Source organism: Spinacia oleracea, chromosome 3 (assembly GCF_020520425.1).
Source record: "Spinacia oleracea cultivar Varoflay chromosome 3, BTI_SOV_V1, whole genome shotgun sequence".
Classification (NCBI taxonomy): Eukaryota; Viridiplantae; Streptophyta; class Magnoliopsida; order Caryophyllales; family Amaranthaceae; genus Spinacia; species Spinacia oleracea.
In genome coordinates, this window is record NC_079489.1 from 55,251,831 (window position 1) to 55,268,248 (window position 16,418).

A 16,418-nucleotide genomic window follows, 5' to 3' on the forward strand; every position below is an offset into this window, starting at 1 on the left:
GCCATTTTTCTTCTTTTCTTTGATCTCCACGTACAAAGCAAGAAGGAGCTATTTTCCTTCCTTTCTTCCTTTCCCTTGAAATCAGTCCATGTTCATGCCTTGGCCTCCAAGGTCTCCACTCTTCTTCTTCACTCTACTTTTCATTATAAACAACCATTTTCTTTCCCATTTTTTTTTCTCAACCCAAAATCAGTTTAACCATAACTGAAAACCACTCCCTCCCTGGTTTCCTGCTTTGTTCGAACCACCACCATCAACCACTGAAACCAACCACTGCCACCACTGTTAACCACCACCTACTGCCACCATTATCTGCCTCACCTACCGCCCTACCACCACTTCTCATCCACCACCATCGCAGCCACCCCTTAATGCTCTCCTCTCCTCGCAGCTCCTCAACTCCCCTGCCTCCCTCTTTTCGTCCCCCTGCTGCACCACCACAACCACGCCACCACTTCCCAGCCACCGCACCACCCCGCTTCACCTCCGGCTATTTCAGTCGACCACCACCACCACCACCGCAACTCCCTCCATTTCCTTCGACAAGAACCGGGCCGCACTCCCCTGCCTCCCTCGTCTCCCCCTCGGCCGCACCACCAAACTGCAACCACCACCAATTCCAAACACCTCACCACCTCCTAAACCTACACACCGCCCCAATATCCGGCGATACGCTGCCCAGAACCGCCCAGAAACACCCTCAACCTCCCCTGCTTGGTTCGACCTTCCTCTCCCCTCCCCTTGTTGTTCAGCAGCCTTGGAACCACCCACCTTCTCCGCCTCCCAGGCGCGGTTCCGGTGCTTCCGCGCCGTCCTGAACCCGAGCCCAGCCCCACATTTTCTCTCTATCCTCCCCTTCCTCCGTTTCGAGCCTCCCTCCCCTGCTTCCCCTATTCTTCGTACCCAACTTCAAAAGGGACGAGTTCCAGTAATTGGAACTTTGTTCTTTTATTCCCCAATTTAAGCCCAAGCCCTTTGGTTTGGCCAATATCCCAAAAGTAAGCCCTATTCTTTTATTTAAACACTCATGTTAACATTTTATAAAAATCAATTGTTATTTGTTTTAATAGAAATTTAAATGATAATTTCAGATTTATATTTTGACTGAAATTTTGATGTAAATAATATTTTCGTTAATTTATGAAATTTAAATAATGTAAATCGATTTATGAAATATATATATATATATACACACATGAACTTTGCGGATCGAGGGCTCCTTCCCCTTCTTCCAATTCCGATTCGTATTTTTCATAGAGAAATCTATGATCAAGGATAGAACAAGATCCATTTTGCATCATATCTAAGGGATTCCTTAGTTCGGGCCGAAGAAACAATGTCACTCGATCATTCTGACTGCAAGCTTTTTCTATCCGTGAGGATCCCACCAGAGCGCCTTCTACTTCTAATAGGCCATGAACTAGATAAGAATCATTCTCAACGAGTCCATAAGAAGTGATCCCGTTTTTTTCATCGGGTCCGGGTAGAGACCAAAGATCTTGAGCGACCGATCCGGCAGAACAACTCAAAAGATAAAGAAGTATCGTTAATTTCTTCATGCTCGTTCCAAGTTCGAAGTACCATTTGTACAAATAAGAATCCCCTTCGTTACATGATTTCTTCTTCATATAGGTAGATATAGGATCTATCGGGCAATTACTTAGAAGTACATTTTGTGCAACAGCTCTTCCTACCTGATAGAAAAGGATCCCATGATCCTGAACCGATCTTACCTGGGATCGCAAATCCCAAGTTTGTCTATGAAGAGCGGATCGAATTGTATTAGTGTCTATAATGGATTTCTTCTGTGTAATACTAATCGATAGGGCCTCGTTGATAAATGCTGTAAGATCTCGTACATTAGAACCCATGGTTATGGACCCGAATCCATTAGTATATATGGAACATTTTCTTTTCCAAGTGAAATCCCCTAGTATATGAAAGAGTGAAAAAGTGCTTTCGTTGTTGTGGAATACGAAGCCTTCGTATCTTAATGCATGTATTTAATTGATTCAGAGCTATTAGAGCGGGATCCACTTTTTGAGGAATATGAGTCGAAGCAATAACAAGAATATTTCTAGTAGACCCTCTTTCACAATCCTTGGAGAGATAGTTCACGAATAGACCGAGGGATAAGTAATTCGACTCATTCACATCCAGATCATGAATGTTTGGAATCCATATTATGCAAGGAGACATTACTTTTGCTAATTCGAATTGATGGGTGATAGAAAATTGGTCTATTTCCGGCATCATATCCATAGTTAGCGCATTCATCATAGTTAGCAGCTCCAGCTCCGTATCAAGGTCACGATCGATATCGTCACTAGCATCAATATCGTCACTAGCATCAATAAGAGAACCTTAAGGCTTGTTATCCAGGAACTTGTTCAGAAATACCGTAATAAAAGGAACATAGAAGTTTGTCGCTAGGTATTTGACCAAATAGGATCGTCCAGTTCCTATAGAACCTATCACTAAAATACCTCTAGAGGGGGATAGGGCTAAGCGGAGCGAAAAGGGTTTTCCATGAGATGGAAAATGAAAACTATTAGCCCCACACGAGGTTTGTGAATAAGTGATTGTCTGAGAATGAGCAAGGAATACTCGTCTTTCTGCTAAACAAGATGTATTGAACTCATAATTCATTAGATACTTTTTATGAATGTCAACTAAGTATCGTAAGTAAATTGCTCCCGGTTGTTCAATCAGTTGATAACCAGAGTCATTCTTTGATAAATGATCACTATGAGTCAGACTCAATAGAATTTGATCAATCCTTTTTTCTGTCGTTAAAGTGGAGAACTGAACCAAGAATTCTCTTTCTTCATCATCAATCGAATCACTGCTTGCGACCCATGATTCTATTTTATCATCAATCCAATCACCGTTCACCCTTTTTCTTATCAATGAATAGATCTCTTTACTTGTATGACTTAGATGTCTCGTATTTCTCGAAAAAGTGATTCGATTGATGGGATTTGGTATGATACTTATGAGATCGAGGATATCGATGAGATTAATATTCAAATTTTTTTTCTTAGAACGTATTGATTTGAACCCATAAGCGGGACCGGGACCACCACCCAATAGCATGTTGTCGCCAGAAGCAGAACCCCTTATTTCTTCTAGGGAATCTCCTAATTGTTCTAAAGCAACCAAAAAGAGATTCTTTAACCAGAAGGAATTCGGTTCCGATGTAGGATACCTATCCAGAAGTTTTCGCAACTCAATCATGTATGATGGAATCATCAAAGATTTTACCCTTTCGAACTCTGTCTGTAACTCACTAGAGGCTCGGAAAACAAAGAGAAGATGGGTACGAACGAGATATCCAGTAACAAAAAGAAGGAAAATGATTGAATAAAAGAACTCCCGAACATTTGGCGATGCCAGATGTGTCCATATCAATGGTGACTCATTATTTCGATGAATCATTTCTTCGGGCAGAAGAAGATTATGTAAACACTTACTCGAAATCTCACTTATCAGATTCCATGGTGGAAGACACAATTTTTTCTGAAGAATTCGCCATGATATACCTGATCCGTGCATAATATCATGAAGAATAGATAAAAAATTTTGACTGCTACTTAGTATCGGCAATAAGTCTGAAAAAGTATCTAAAAATAGAAAATTTAGATATTTGTACCCTGTCGAAGTAAGGAACCATGGCATATATGTTTGGAATAGATTCCATTTTGAGAGAGTTGAAAAAGCACTATCTCGTTGAAAGGTTCTATACATCTGCCCTTTCTCAACGCATTTCTTTAGACAAAGACTCCGTTTTTTCCTCTTTTCCGATAGTAAATATTTCTCAGAACATGGAGTGTAAATAAAACCCATGTTTGAAGTGAAATTGAGATACTGATGCAAGTTCTTCTTTTCTGAATCAGATAGATTCATATCGGAAAGAGGTTGACAATAAGTTCTTTGAAAATGGACTAGTTGTCCCTCTGTTAGAGGTGTTCCAGAAATGTCTGCGATCGAGTAAATAGTTTTACGAACTAATAGATCGGATCGAATTGGAAAATCGTTAGGTAGGAATATGTTAGATACCTGTGACTTGATTGGTGAAATAGTATCTCTCTCCAAAAAAGCATGTTTTTTTTACCGACACACAAAGAAAGTAGTTTGTATATATATATATATATATATATATATATATATATATATATATATATATATATATATATATATATATATATATATATATATATATATATATATATATATATATTGATTGAATATATTGATTGAAATGACGTTTAATAACATTTTCAAAGATTATATTATATTTAAATTAATTATTTCAAAATTCACTATCTATAAATTTATTTTAGATTTTATTTATCGTTGTAGTACTAATTCACTAATTTAATATTCTGAAAGAAATCTCACTTGGAGCTCAGGAAGAACGATCCATCAGACGGGAAGTATAAAACAACGGTTGAGGTAACGGTTATTGCTAGTACCCGCAACCCCCTTATAAATATTCTGGACATTAACAAAAATTGAAGCAATATAATTATAAGAACGAGTTTATAGGAGATTCTACTCTTAACTTCTTTTCTTAACTATAGTGTGGAACATATCGAAAATATTGGACCTCACTACTGTCAAACTTTAAGATACTGGCGAAAATCCTTTATGGAGAATCAAAGGCTACTCAATCAAACCACGATTCCACGAATAAATACTTCCAAATTTAGCAAGCAAGATTTTGATGCTTACTACTCCGACCACTTATTATTTCCGCATTCTAGCAAACTCCTTTCTCTTGGATTCGACGACAAGTTCATTCGAACATGGGAATACTATTTTGATCACTGTGCTACACTGCTACTGGATACAAAATGTGATTACTTGGGAATTTTTAGGTACAATTATGAATCTTCTGGATCTTCTCTTATACGTAGTAGTTCACTCAACCAACTGGGAAGTCTGAATCGATAAAGGCTCCGATGAATTACTTAATTTGCTTTTAAGGGTGGTAAAACAAAATTTATTAAATTTTTTAAGTGGTAAAACAAAAGTTTGAGATTTTTAGATGGTAAAACACAAACTCAAACCTTTTTTAGGTGGTAAACACAAAAATTCCTTTTTAAAATGAAGTTCATAATTTATACTGGAGTCGCATTATTAATACTAGCATAAATTATTAATTATCAATAGATAAAGAAAATAATAATTTTATTACTTTTTAGCTAATTAATTTATGGATATTAATGTATAATAATTATTAATGGTTTAACAATTAATTATTGTAAATATTTTATGTATTGAAGTTTGAAATTTCAGTCTAATAAATTTCAGTAAGTCAAATAAGGTCCAACAAGGACCTAAAAAGTTCAATCAGGTGAAATAAATCAACGTTTTATCGGAAAAAAATACACCCCGGTGACTTTATTATAATTTGAGACATACAATACTACCTACGTTCCATAATACATACAACATTTCTTTTTGCACGTATTCCAACACGTTTCTTTAAACATTAGTATTTCTAGATGCGTATAAGTAAAAATTATAAAGTTAATATTTGAAATCCTCGCATTGATATGAATTTAACAATTTTTTTTTACGTAATAGTGAAAGAAATATTGTCAAACTTGATTGATGAATAGTGCCTAGAGGAGAATGATGCGTGTATTTTTAACTAGACGGTATATATAAATAAAATATTCAAATACTCCCGCAGTGACCGCATAGCGCAGTGGATTAGCGCGTCTGACTTCGGATCAGAAGGTCGTGGGTTCGACTCCCACTGTGGTCGTAAATTTTTAAATTTGTGTATTTTAAATGCTCGAAACAACAATTAATGGGTATGAACTTTCAACTAGTCATGGCTTTTGTTATGGCACAAAACCGCCATTGTTCCCGATTTTCTCTCTCCTCGAAACCCTAATTTGTATTCATCATATTTTCAACCGCCATCATCAATTTTCACAATTTCGTGGTAATAGATAGAAAGGAGATGGAGACTCAGATGTCGATGTCGCATAATTTGTTCTACAGACGACCAATTGTAAAATCTAAAACACCAGCTTTGAAATGGGTTAAAGAATGGTATTTCTCTTTCTTTCCTATTTTTTCCTTTTATTATTACCCTTTCCGTTCGCAATTTTTTTTGTTGGTGTGATTGTTCTTTGTTTTTTTTTTTTTGGTACTTAGATATAGTTTTGAATTTGATAATCAATCATAAAATCCCTGTCTTATAAGTCGTGATAGTTGCCCAGAATAGTTGGTGTTCATCTGGTTGTTACCGCTGATTTTTGTATTTGCATGTTTATGTTTCAAGAAAATTGACCCCAATCTGCGCGAACTACCTCTTGCTGATTGAATTCCACTTGATTAATCATTGTACTGCTCACCCCTAGTTGTAAAATTTAAGTAGTATTTGCATGTTTAGGTTGGAGGATCTTTTGACATGGGAGTGGTGATATTTCGTACCTTGTTAATTAAGGCATGCTAGATGATGAATACTCTATTTGCATTGTTTATTGACTAGATTATGGTAAAATCGATGTGCTTTATCATAATAACTATGGTGGAATGAACTGGTTAGTTCAACTTTCGTACTTCTGAAGTATCAATTGAGAAGAAATGAAGAGTTTGTATTGGAAAGATCTACCAATACATGAGAAGTGCCGTTTCCCTCAGAAACTAAATAAAAAAAAAATACATGAGAAATCGGATCTACGTAGATACTTGGTTCAAAGGTATTTTGCAGAAGAATGAAAAGTCGGTGTGTTAAAATATCCTGTACAAATATTGCCTGGGAAGGAAGTGTACAAAACCTCAGAGCAGCATAGTTGACACAAAAGAAAGTGTAAATAATAGAATACATGGCATAAAAATGTTAGTTGAAAAGATTTTGAGTGGTTTTATTCTTGTAACTGTGTTGTGATATATAGGTTGTTTTTAAGGCTTTTTAGCCTAGCTTTGTTTTTTAGCCTAAGGTTTTTTTATAAGGGAGTCCTTCCTAGAAGGTTTTCCCTAGCCTTAGTGTGTGGCGTATAGTGGTATTGAAAGTAAAGAATGTGTTGTAACTTGCCTGCCAAAACAAAACAAAAAGTCCCGTAGTTTACTTCAATTGCAATTATTGGAAGACAATCCGTTATGTTGATGATAGAGGAGTTCCAAGAGGACAATATTGAGAATATGTTTGTATGTTTATTCATGAATGGGCCTGCAGTCATTTACAAGGTAATTGCTAATATAGGAAAGGTGGCAGGAATTTTAGTGAGACTAGCTTTTAACTTTTAAGTTTAACATTGTCAAACTTTACCAATCAGCATCAAACATTTCAAGTTACTTCTGCCTTCTTCTGGGGTAGCATTTTAGAGATTTGACTTGGGATTTTTTTGGCTAATGGATTAATTAATTTGCTGACTTCCGTGATAGTTACTCAGTCATTATCATCCTAAATGATAACTTGATTCCATCTTGACCATGTTGCGCTATACCTTAATAATAGGAAAAATTAATTTTACCACCTAAAAAAGTTGAAAAATAGTTTTTTACCGCCTAAAAAACTAAAACTTGTATTTTACCACCTTAAAAATAATTTAAACTTGTTTTATTCACATAAATTTTCCTCCCATTATTTCACAAAATTGACAGAATTCAATGGCAGTAAAGAGAGGAGGGTGAAAGAGTTAAAGAAAATCGTAGAAGGAGCGTAAAAAGATGGAGGGAAATTGAATTAGTGGGCCCCACATACGGTTTCATCTATTTTTCTGTTTTCGGGTGGTAAAAAACAAGTTTTAATTTTTTTCCAGGTGGTAAAATACAAGTTTTAGTTTTTTAGGTGGTAAAAAACAAATTTTTGCTCTTTGTAGGTTTTAAAAACAATTTATTCTTAATAATATGATGATCTCTTGCTTATTGTCTCTTGCTAATTGACTCTTGTATTTCTCCTTGATAAGCACTCACTCTGCCCTATCTAGTAATCTCTCTATCACTTCCTGCACTATCCCTGGTTATCAACATTTCTGCAAATTCTAGGATTGCCGCTTATCAAATTTGTGTGATAATAAAACAGGAATATGATTTGACCCTCCAATGTGTAAAGATCAAGACGGTAAAGTCAAGGGTCTTCTTGGATTATATTATGGTACAAAGCAGTAAGAGCAAAGCAAGCATAAGTGTAGCCAACAAAAGTCAAAAGCTCAACCCACATAGGATTAATTAAGTTAATCAATTGAATCAACAGTTCAACACAAGCAACAAAATACCTTGAGTTAAAAATTCTCCGAGTCTCTACCTTCAGTACATTCAGATCTTTTGGGGCTTTCAAAACTTCATTACAGTATATATTTAAGGAGGCAAACCACGAGTTAAATTAACCTAGTTGTCCACAATATCCTTTCAAGAAAGGGGTCATTTAAAAACGCTCGAGTGAAAGACATGTCAAAGGCTAGGGTGTAACCAGGAAGAGGTGACTGTTTGTCCAACGACATTTTTACTTCAGTTTGACTCACAAATAAAGCATATTTGTGCTGGGAATCTTGCTTGTTCTTGATCGGCTTTTGCGCCCCACAATAAGCCTTTTTTCGCCCCTTCTAATCCTCTAAATGACCAAAATTTTCCATCATTTGTTTCCCAAGTTATTGTTAAGACACCCAAAGTAGAAAAGTTTTCCACTTCGGGTGCTCACACATCACTGTTGCCCGACTTGCCCTTGTTGGACTTGGTGTGTTTTTCTTGCTATTAAACCCAAGACAACAGAGCACTTGTGGTCTTGTGGACACTGGCATGCCGTACTTATTATGTTCCATTGTTTTATTTCTGCAAATTTCCCTTTTTATGTTATCATCAATCACAATTTCTTATAAGATGGTGGCCTTTTGTAGGGTACCTCAAGACGTTGTGGCAACTGGAGGGAAATGCTATCTTCTAAAATGGATTACAGGTCAACTTACTCATCTTTGGTCAAGCTTTTCACAAGTTTAAGTACATGTAGCTCTTGTCTCTCCTCAAATTTTGAAGTTCTTTTTTATTTCTCTTTGTTATGGGGTTGACTACAATAGAGTCTTGAGGAAAAATCGCATTTTCTCCTTTGTTTTCTGTGGATTTAGATTGTGTGTGACTGCGTGCGCTTGGTTTGTATCTTCATTTAACCTTTTTGTGGATAAGTACTCTCGTAGTCCCGTTTGATTCCTTCTTCTATTCTTGTTGGCCCTTTGTCCCGTTTCCGAACTTTTCTGAGCTAGGACATGAAGTCATATTTACATATGAACCTGAAAGTTTTAATCTAGTCATATAATTTTAATAGTTGATGGAAAAAATTGAATGGATGGTTTAAAATTCTGAAATATCAAGTGACAAACATGACATAGTAAGTCGTCCTGTTCTGTCTGATTCTTGTTGGTCACGTCTATTTCTTTCATCCCTTTCTTACATACGGCAAGGTCAGTATTTGGTTGACGGAAGAGGATACTTCTTATTTACGCAATTAAAAGAAAGACGGTGTGTTCTACGGCAGCATAATTATCAATTAGAGTAGTTGGGGTTCCCTTCTTGCTTCAGAATGTCATTCCTTCATTTATGCTTTTAATCCAAGTTAACATATCGGAGTTAATGGCTAATCAAGCTTTCAAGAAGCCTGTGTCGCTTGATGGCTAATCAAGCTTTCAAGAAGCCTATGTCGCTTGATTAAAATTATCTACAAGGAGTCGCCTGTCTCATGTGCTTGGAGTTGATGACTAATCAAGCTTTCAAGAAGCCTGTGTCGCTTGATTAAAATTATTTACAAGGAGTCGCCTGTCTCATGTGCTAGATATGTGTGCACTGCCCCGATTTACTTGCAGTTGTTAAATTATCCTTTGTAGCTATACCAAATATTCATCCGACTTCTTGGATTTTCCCCCTCCTTTTTTCAGAGGACGCGTTGAAGGCTTTGAAAGAGAAGGCTAAAGAACCTGAGGCACCAGAACCAGAGCCCGAACCAACAACCGAGGTTCTTTTTCTCTGCAGCTATGAAGGTTGTGGAAAGACTTTTATTGATGCTGGAGCTTTGAGGAAGCATTCTCACATCCATGGAGAACGGCAATATGTTTGTCACTATGAGGGGTGTGGAAAGGTATCTCATATTTGGCCTTTGTTTTACAAGAAGTCTCTTATGGCTTTACCTCTCAATTCACGTCCTGTTGGTTGATTTTTAAGCCTGAGCATGAGTTTTTTATAACAGAGAATGTTTCTGTATGTCAAACTCCTATTACTGGTTTCCTCAAAAAAGAAAAAAAACATTACTGTAAACTTATGCTATATGATTCTGGGTCCTAACTTGTCAAAACTAACTTGGCAAGAAAATGAAGTTATAATATTTGTAGCTATGAAGCAGGTTATGCATTGATTTAATTATTTGGGGGCTTCTTTTTAAGTGACTAATCTGAGGAAAAAATTTCATTAATATTAAACTCTGCTTTATCTCCATACTTCAACTTTTTACCATCAATACCTTCATTCTGTAGAGGTTGACATAGTCTCACGTTTGCTTGTGGAAAGTAATGGGAAGAAATTAAGATACTATCCTTCTCAGTACATTCTTACTCTTGCCTTGCTTAAATTTATGTTGGATACAATTACATATTGTGTTATCACCAAGTTTGTCATCTTTGTGAAGTTCTTACGGCTTAATGTTTGTAAGAATTTGTTTGAGACAATTATTTTAAATGTAAATGGACAAAGAAATCTTGGCACTGTTGGGTGTCAGAACAATGAGGAAAAAGTATACTTGTCAAACATTGCGAGCTACTTCCTCTGTTTTTTTTTAATAATTGCACCATTTGCAATTTCACACTATTCACACACTTTCTTTTATCAATTTTTTTTTTAATTTACACATAAGGATTTTTAGTCATGTGCGATCTTGTTAGATTTGTCCCGATGTAAATTTTCAAAATATCGAACTTTTATACTTTTAACTAATGGATAGTAAAAGATACTAATGGCTAAAGTTTTGCATTGGGAAGCGTGAAACATCAAATAGTGCAATTATAAAAAATAGGATTATACTTCCTACATTCCAAATTAGCTCACACATAGTCCTATTTGGGAAATTTCTTTTTAGTTGAAACGTTTCTATTTTGCATAAAGCTTGTGTGTTAGAATGTCAAAATTATCCTCGCTGTTTTTATAACCCCTCTTCTCTCCCCTTCCTTCTCTAACCCAGATCTGCAAGTGAAGCTAGAACATAAATCCCTTCTCTTTAATTTGATCATTTATTGTTTGATTCCAAATGTGGTGCTGGGAAGAAAAAGGGGAAAATAGGGGAGGAGAGATAAGTCCACCATGTTAAGCTTAGGTTATGTTCATTGTTCATCACCTGAACTTCACCATCCATGGCGGAAGAAGAGGGAGAAACGCCGAAAGTAGCAGCAAACCACCTATCTAACTCAATTCGGGGCAGTCCCAGCTACAACTGGTCAACTGGAACCTTAATCTTGCAGTCTCTCTCCTCTTGACCATCGTCGTAAATGGAGGGAACTTCCAGAGTGTTGTTTACTCCACCAACTGTTCTTCCTCTGCTCTTCTCACTTGGCTCTCTTCTCTTGAACTTTTCCAATTCTAGATTTGTACTTCAATTTGGTTGTCTTCGACATCGGCTATTTGGCTTTGTGTCGAGTTCTTGCTATACATTCAGGTGGTCAATTCATCATGGTTGTGTTTAGGTGGATGTGAAGGTGGTGATAGGGTGTAGGAGTTGAGGAAAACGGGGCGGGGGGGGGGGGGGGTAGGAGGTGGCTGGATGTTCTGTCACTTGTCAAAGGGAAGGATAGGTGGGTCAGTGAGTAGGGGTGGGTAGTTTAATTAAGAATTGAGGGGTCTTTTAATCTTTTTCCTTTTCTCTTTCACATCTCCTTAATATATGTGCCAAATTGCCAAAATGGAACTTGTCAGCTAATTTGGAATAGAGGAAGTATTAGACATGTCCTTCATTGGCTTAACTCCTATGACTAGCTTTGATATTCTGATTTCTGGTAGTGCTGCAAATCTTATGACATATTTGTTAATTGCGCTGTGGTTCTGTTCTTTAGTGTTGTTACCATTTGTTTATTATCATGTGTAGTTTCTTTCAGGGTTGTGTATAGTATCATAAGCACTTGACTCCTTTTATTCTGCAGAAATTTTTGGACAGTTCAAAATTGAAGAGACACTTTCTTATCCATACTGGTGAGAGAGACTTCGTATGTCCTCACGAGGGATGTGGTAAGGTGATCCATCTATCTTTCAACTATCTTTACTAGGTCAGTAATCAACTACTTGCCAGAAAACGTTTGTGATGCAGAATGCACACAAGTACATCTGAAAACTGAAATTTGTCTGATTGCTACTTAACATTGAAGTGATGGAACTATGGAAGATTTTTAAGGATTGTTTTTCTTCCTCCCCTTAAGTGTGGAACTTTCTTTCTCTCATTTCACTTCTTGCTCTGTCTTGCTGCTCTATTAATAGGGTTTAGACAAGCCGCACACTAACACAAGCATCTCAGGGTATGAAAATAGAATGAGAACAACACTGAAGCGCCAATTTTCCGTTTTCTTTGGAAGGGAAGCACCAACTTTCCATTTTTTTTGGACGGGAAGCACCAACTTACCTTGCTAAGAGCTAATATGTTTTTCGAATCAAGCTGTTTTTGGGTTTGGGTTAAGGTCCATCTTGACGGTTTGGGTTTCTTCCTTTCAGAGAGATAGAAGTCAACTTCTCAGTAATAAGAAAACAAGTTGCTTCTCCCGTAATGCTTCTCCTTGAGCAATTAGTACAGCTAACCTACATATCAAATAGTCTCAGTGTTAATATTCTCTGAGTATACATGGGGATATACTTAACCTACAACATGTTTCTAAAAATTAAAAGGCCTTTTTTGAAATTAAATTTATGCAAATGTAACTACTGTATTTAGAAAAATATAATAGTCTAAAAGGGAAGAAATGAGCTGTCTTTAGGTTGATGTTTATCTGCTTTCTCTTCCTACTGCCAAGGATTCAGAAGTTTTCCTTTAGGCTTAGTGCTGCCTTGATCCAGTTTAAAATATGTTTTACCAACGGTTATTAGACAATGACAGTCCTTTCTAGCCATGGATTCCTTGATACGTGGATTATTTCCTGAGCTATCAAACCATTGGGCACTCAAGCATGGTTCATTCTTAACCTTAGTAGTTTTGAAACAAGCAGGTCGGCAGTTTGTGCTGCATGATTAACTTCAATAGTGACACTTCACTATCCAGTTTCTCAATGTCAGTTCCTTTTGGTTAACTTGTTGCGCAGCTTGGTCCCCTGTGTCGCATTGTAATCCGGTTCATCTCCTGTATTACACATGATATATTTGTGTTATTGAAGTTCATGCATGCTTCTTTTTTCATGCAGTCCTGTTTTAATTTGCTGGAATATTTTCTTTGCCGGCTTTCTTACTCATATATGGTACCCATGTGCAGGCTTTTTCTCTGGATTTCAATTTGAGATCTCATATGAAAACACATTCACAAGAAAATTATCACATCTGTCCATATTCTGATTGTGGAAAGAGATATGCACATGAATATAAGCTGAAAAATCATATCGCATCTCACCATGAAAAGGTCTGTGCTTTGTGCATTCTATCTCTCTTTTATTTATTAAGTTTATGTAGTTTTTATGCCATTCTACGTTGTTTCGTTATTCTAGTTTGACTCCTAGTTTTTACGGTTTTCTTATGAACTACCCCCGAGTTTTGTACGATTTTTTATGAACTACCCCGAGTTTTTTATGAAATACCATAAAGTTTTCAAAATTCACCAAATACCCCTAAATTTTCCAAAATACATCCAAATGCCCTAAATGACTAGCAGCTTGGGGGAGCTCTCCGAATCATACACGACCTATAGAAGGCCATTTCCATTAGATTCTTGTTCTTAAATTTTAATTTTTGGTATTCAACAATAAATAAAGGAAAATTAAACGAATAACTTCGAATTGGAGATTAAATGTAAATATTCCCAACTATGAAAATGTAAAACCTTTCACTATGCACAAATTCTTATTTACAATGGGTGTGCGATAAGCCGATAAATATTGTACACCGAAGTTAAAGTTAACGTAAAATGCATAAAAGTTACCCTTATATACGTAAAAGTTATCTATTTTTTACTAATAAAATTTTTCATTTTAATTAAAAATATTTCTTCAAAATCACTAATAATGTATAAAATTTATCATTTAGCCCTTTTAAATGATTATCTATCAACTTATTTTTTAATAGTATAAAAGTTAGAGAAAATTGGGTAAAAGTTATAGAAAACTGGGTAAAAGTTATGTTGGTGTACAATAAATTTATTGTACAACTTGTGCATACAAGACCTTTTGTTCACTATGAAGCCAGCCATCTTATCTGTTTTCTCTGTGACACCCCTGGGATTTCAGACAAACTACTCCCAGAGTCCCAGGCCCTAACTATTCAACTGTAGGATTATAATGGATAATGAAGGGTGGTTGTTATCTGTTTTATGGGGTGGTTTTCCTTCTGATTACATAGATAATTGATGTGTTTATTGGGCAGCTTAAAATGAATATTTGTCCAACATTTTCTCGCAAAACACTAGTAACTGGTAAGCTATACGAGAATAGAAATCAAATAAAATGTTCTCTTTCTTCCTAGTTTTGGTGTTAGCTTTTAAAATACTACGTAAATAAAGAACTAAGTTTAAGATACAAAATATTGAGAATCAATCACCACATTAATCTAAAGGTTACGAAGTTCATAGATTTAATTGATAAGAAGGGCTAAGTCAGTGAGATAAGCTAAGATCAACTGAAAGCTCACTTAAAGAATTCAAAGGTCCATTTCAATGAGAAAAAGTCCACTCTTCAATTTGTCCTTATGTAGGAATTGTCCTGGTGTTTTAGGACACAATGTACATGTGCGTGACTGCTTTGCTGCGATTAGGCAAATTAAGACTTGAACTGCTATATTTTCTCTTTGGAGTACCCACACAGTTTTATCCTCTGATTTTAGATAAATGGGATTGGAGTTTTCTTTGTCATGTATTGGTGTTGGATTAATTTGTGATTATTTCAGAATTCAGCTGAAGTGCCAAAATACACCCCGCCAGTGGAAAAGCCTGTAAAGACTCCAAAGGCTGCTAGTGGAACGTATTCTGCATCATCGGACAGACCTTTTACATGCCCTTATGAAGGATGTGACAAGGCTTACATCCACGAGTATAAATTGAACCTCCATTTGAGGAGAGAACATCCTGGTCACTATGCAGAAGAAAATGCCAAGACTCCACAAGCTAATAATGTTGATCATGAGATGGATGAAGCCAGTGACCAAGATGCTTATGCCAACAAACGGTCAAGTTGGAAGAGTTTGAAACAGAGTAGGCCTAAGCCAAATTTGAAATTACCTCCATCCAAGATGTCACAACGTAAAGGCTCTGGTGTTTCTCCTGCTAAAGTAAATATTGTTAAAAAACCTTGGCAAATTAAAGGGGAAACAGAGTATGATGTTAAAGGGGAAACAGAGTATGATGAAGAAGATAGTGAAGAAACAGAAGAAGACCGTGACAATGTTGAAGATGGAAGGAGGTACCGCGAAAATAATGACGACGACGATGATGAGGAGACAGAGGATGAGGATTAACTGTCAAATTATTGTAACATGTAATTACAGCCTCCCTGTGCTGCTCTGCTCTGCTCCCTCTCTTATTTCGGCGCACTGAAGTTCACTGCAACAATGATAGCTGCTTCTAAAACATTTACGTGGTTGATTGAATTCTCCGTAGGGGGTCATAGGTAATAGTATTGTTTAATCAATCTCTCTTATTATCCATCGTTTGCAAATTGTGGCCTGAAAACTTTTCCGAACAGAAAAGTTATTAAAGCATCAACCTGATTTGAGGGGGGTTCTGGTGGAAGTTTTGGAAACTCAAGTGGGTAAAAAAAACCCAGTAAAACGGACTTATAGGGCGTGTTCTATATCAATGTTTGTATTTTTCTTTTTGGTTTATGAATTTGAAAGATATGTGAAATAGGGGGAATCATCAACTTGAAATTTGAAAACAAACAAAAATTAGAAACTACTTTGTATGGTCGGTTAACAGGCCTGCGAACATGATTTTTTCCTGATTCTCCGACAAATCGCCAACTGTATTTGTGATTTTCCTGGCAAATCCTCTAATTGATTTGGTTAATTAGGGTGCATTATCTTCATCTTATATCATTTGAACTGTTTTGAATTTATTGTACTTGATTAAACACGATTGACGTTATAGATCCCTATTGAAACTTATTAGACGTGATATTTCAGGAAAGTAAATTGAGAGAATAAACGTATAGGGCCTGATTGAAATTATAGACATAATTGCAACTTATTCCCTCCATATTTATTTAAGAGATACACTTGGTCGGACACGGACATTGAGAAGGAAAATT

General features: G+C 36.3%; 1 protein-coding gene, 1 non-coding gene and 1 pseudogene across 2 annotated transcripts; 2 read left to right on the forward strand and 1 right to left on the reverse strand.

The window, feature by feature from the left end:
* Positions 1-253: 253 nt before the first annotated feature.
* On the reverse strand, positions 254-4,104 carry LOC130469706 (protein Ycf2-like; annotated as a pseudogene).
* Positions 4,105-5,702: 1,598 nt separating this feature from the next.
* TRNAR-UCG (transfer RNA arginine (anticodon UCG)) lies at positions 5,703-5,776 on the forward strand. Its single transcript has one exon. It is a non-coding gene; the product is annotated as a tRNA-Arg (tRNA).
* Positions 5,777-5,826: 50 nt separating this feature from the next.
* Positions 5,827-16,096, forward strand: LOC110803098 (zinc finger transcription factor YY1). Its single transcript, XM_056840324.1, has 6 exons — positions 5,827-6,069; positions 8,859-8,917; positions 9,888-10,087; positions 12,132-12,221; positions 13,442-13,585; positions 15,061-16,096. The coding sequence occupies exons 1-6, from the start codon at positions 5,978-5,980 to the stop codon at positions 15,625-15,627; spliced, it is 1,152 nt and encodes a 383-aa protein (XP_056696302.1). The 5' UTR covers positions 5,827-5,977; the 3' UTR covers positions 15,628-16,096.
* Positions 16,097-16,418: the final 322 nt, after the last annotated feature.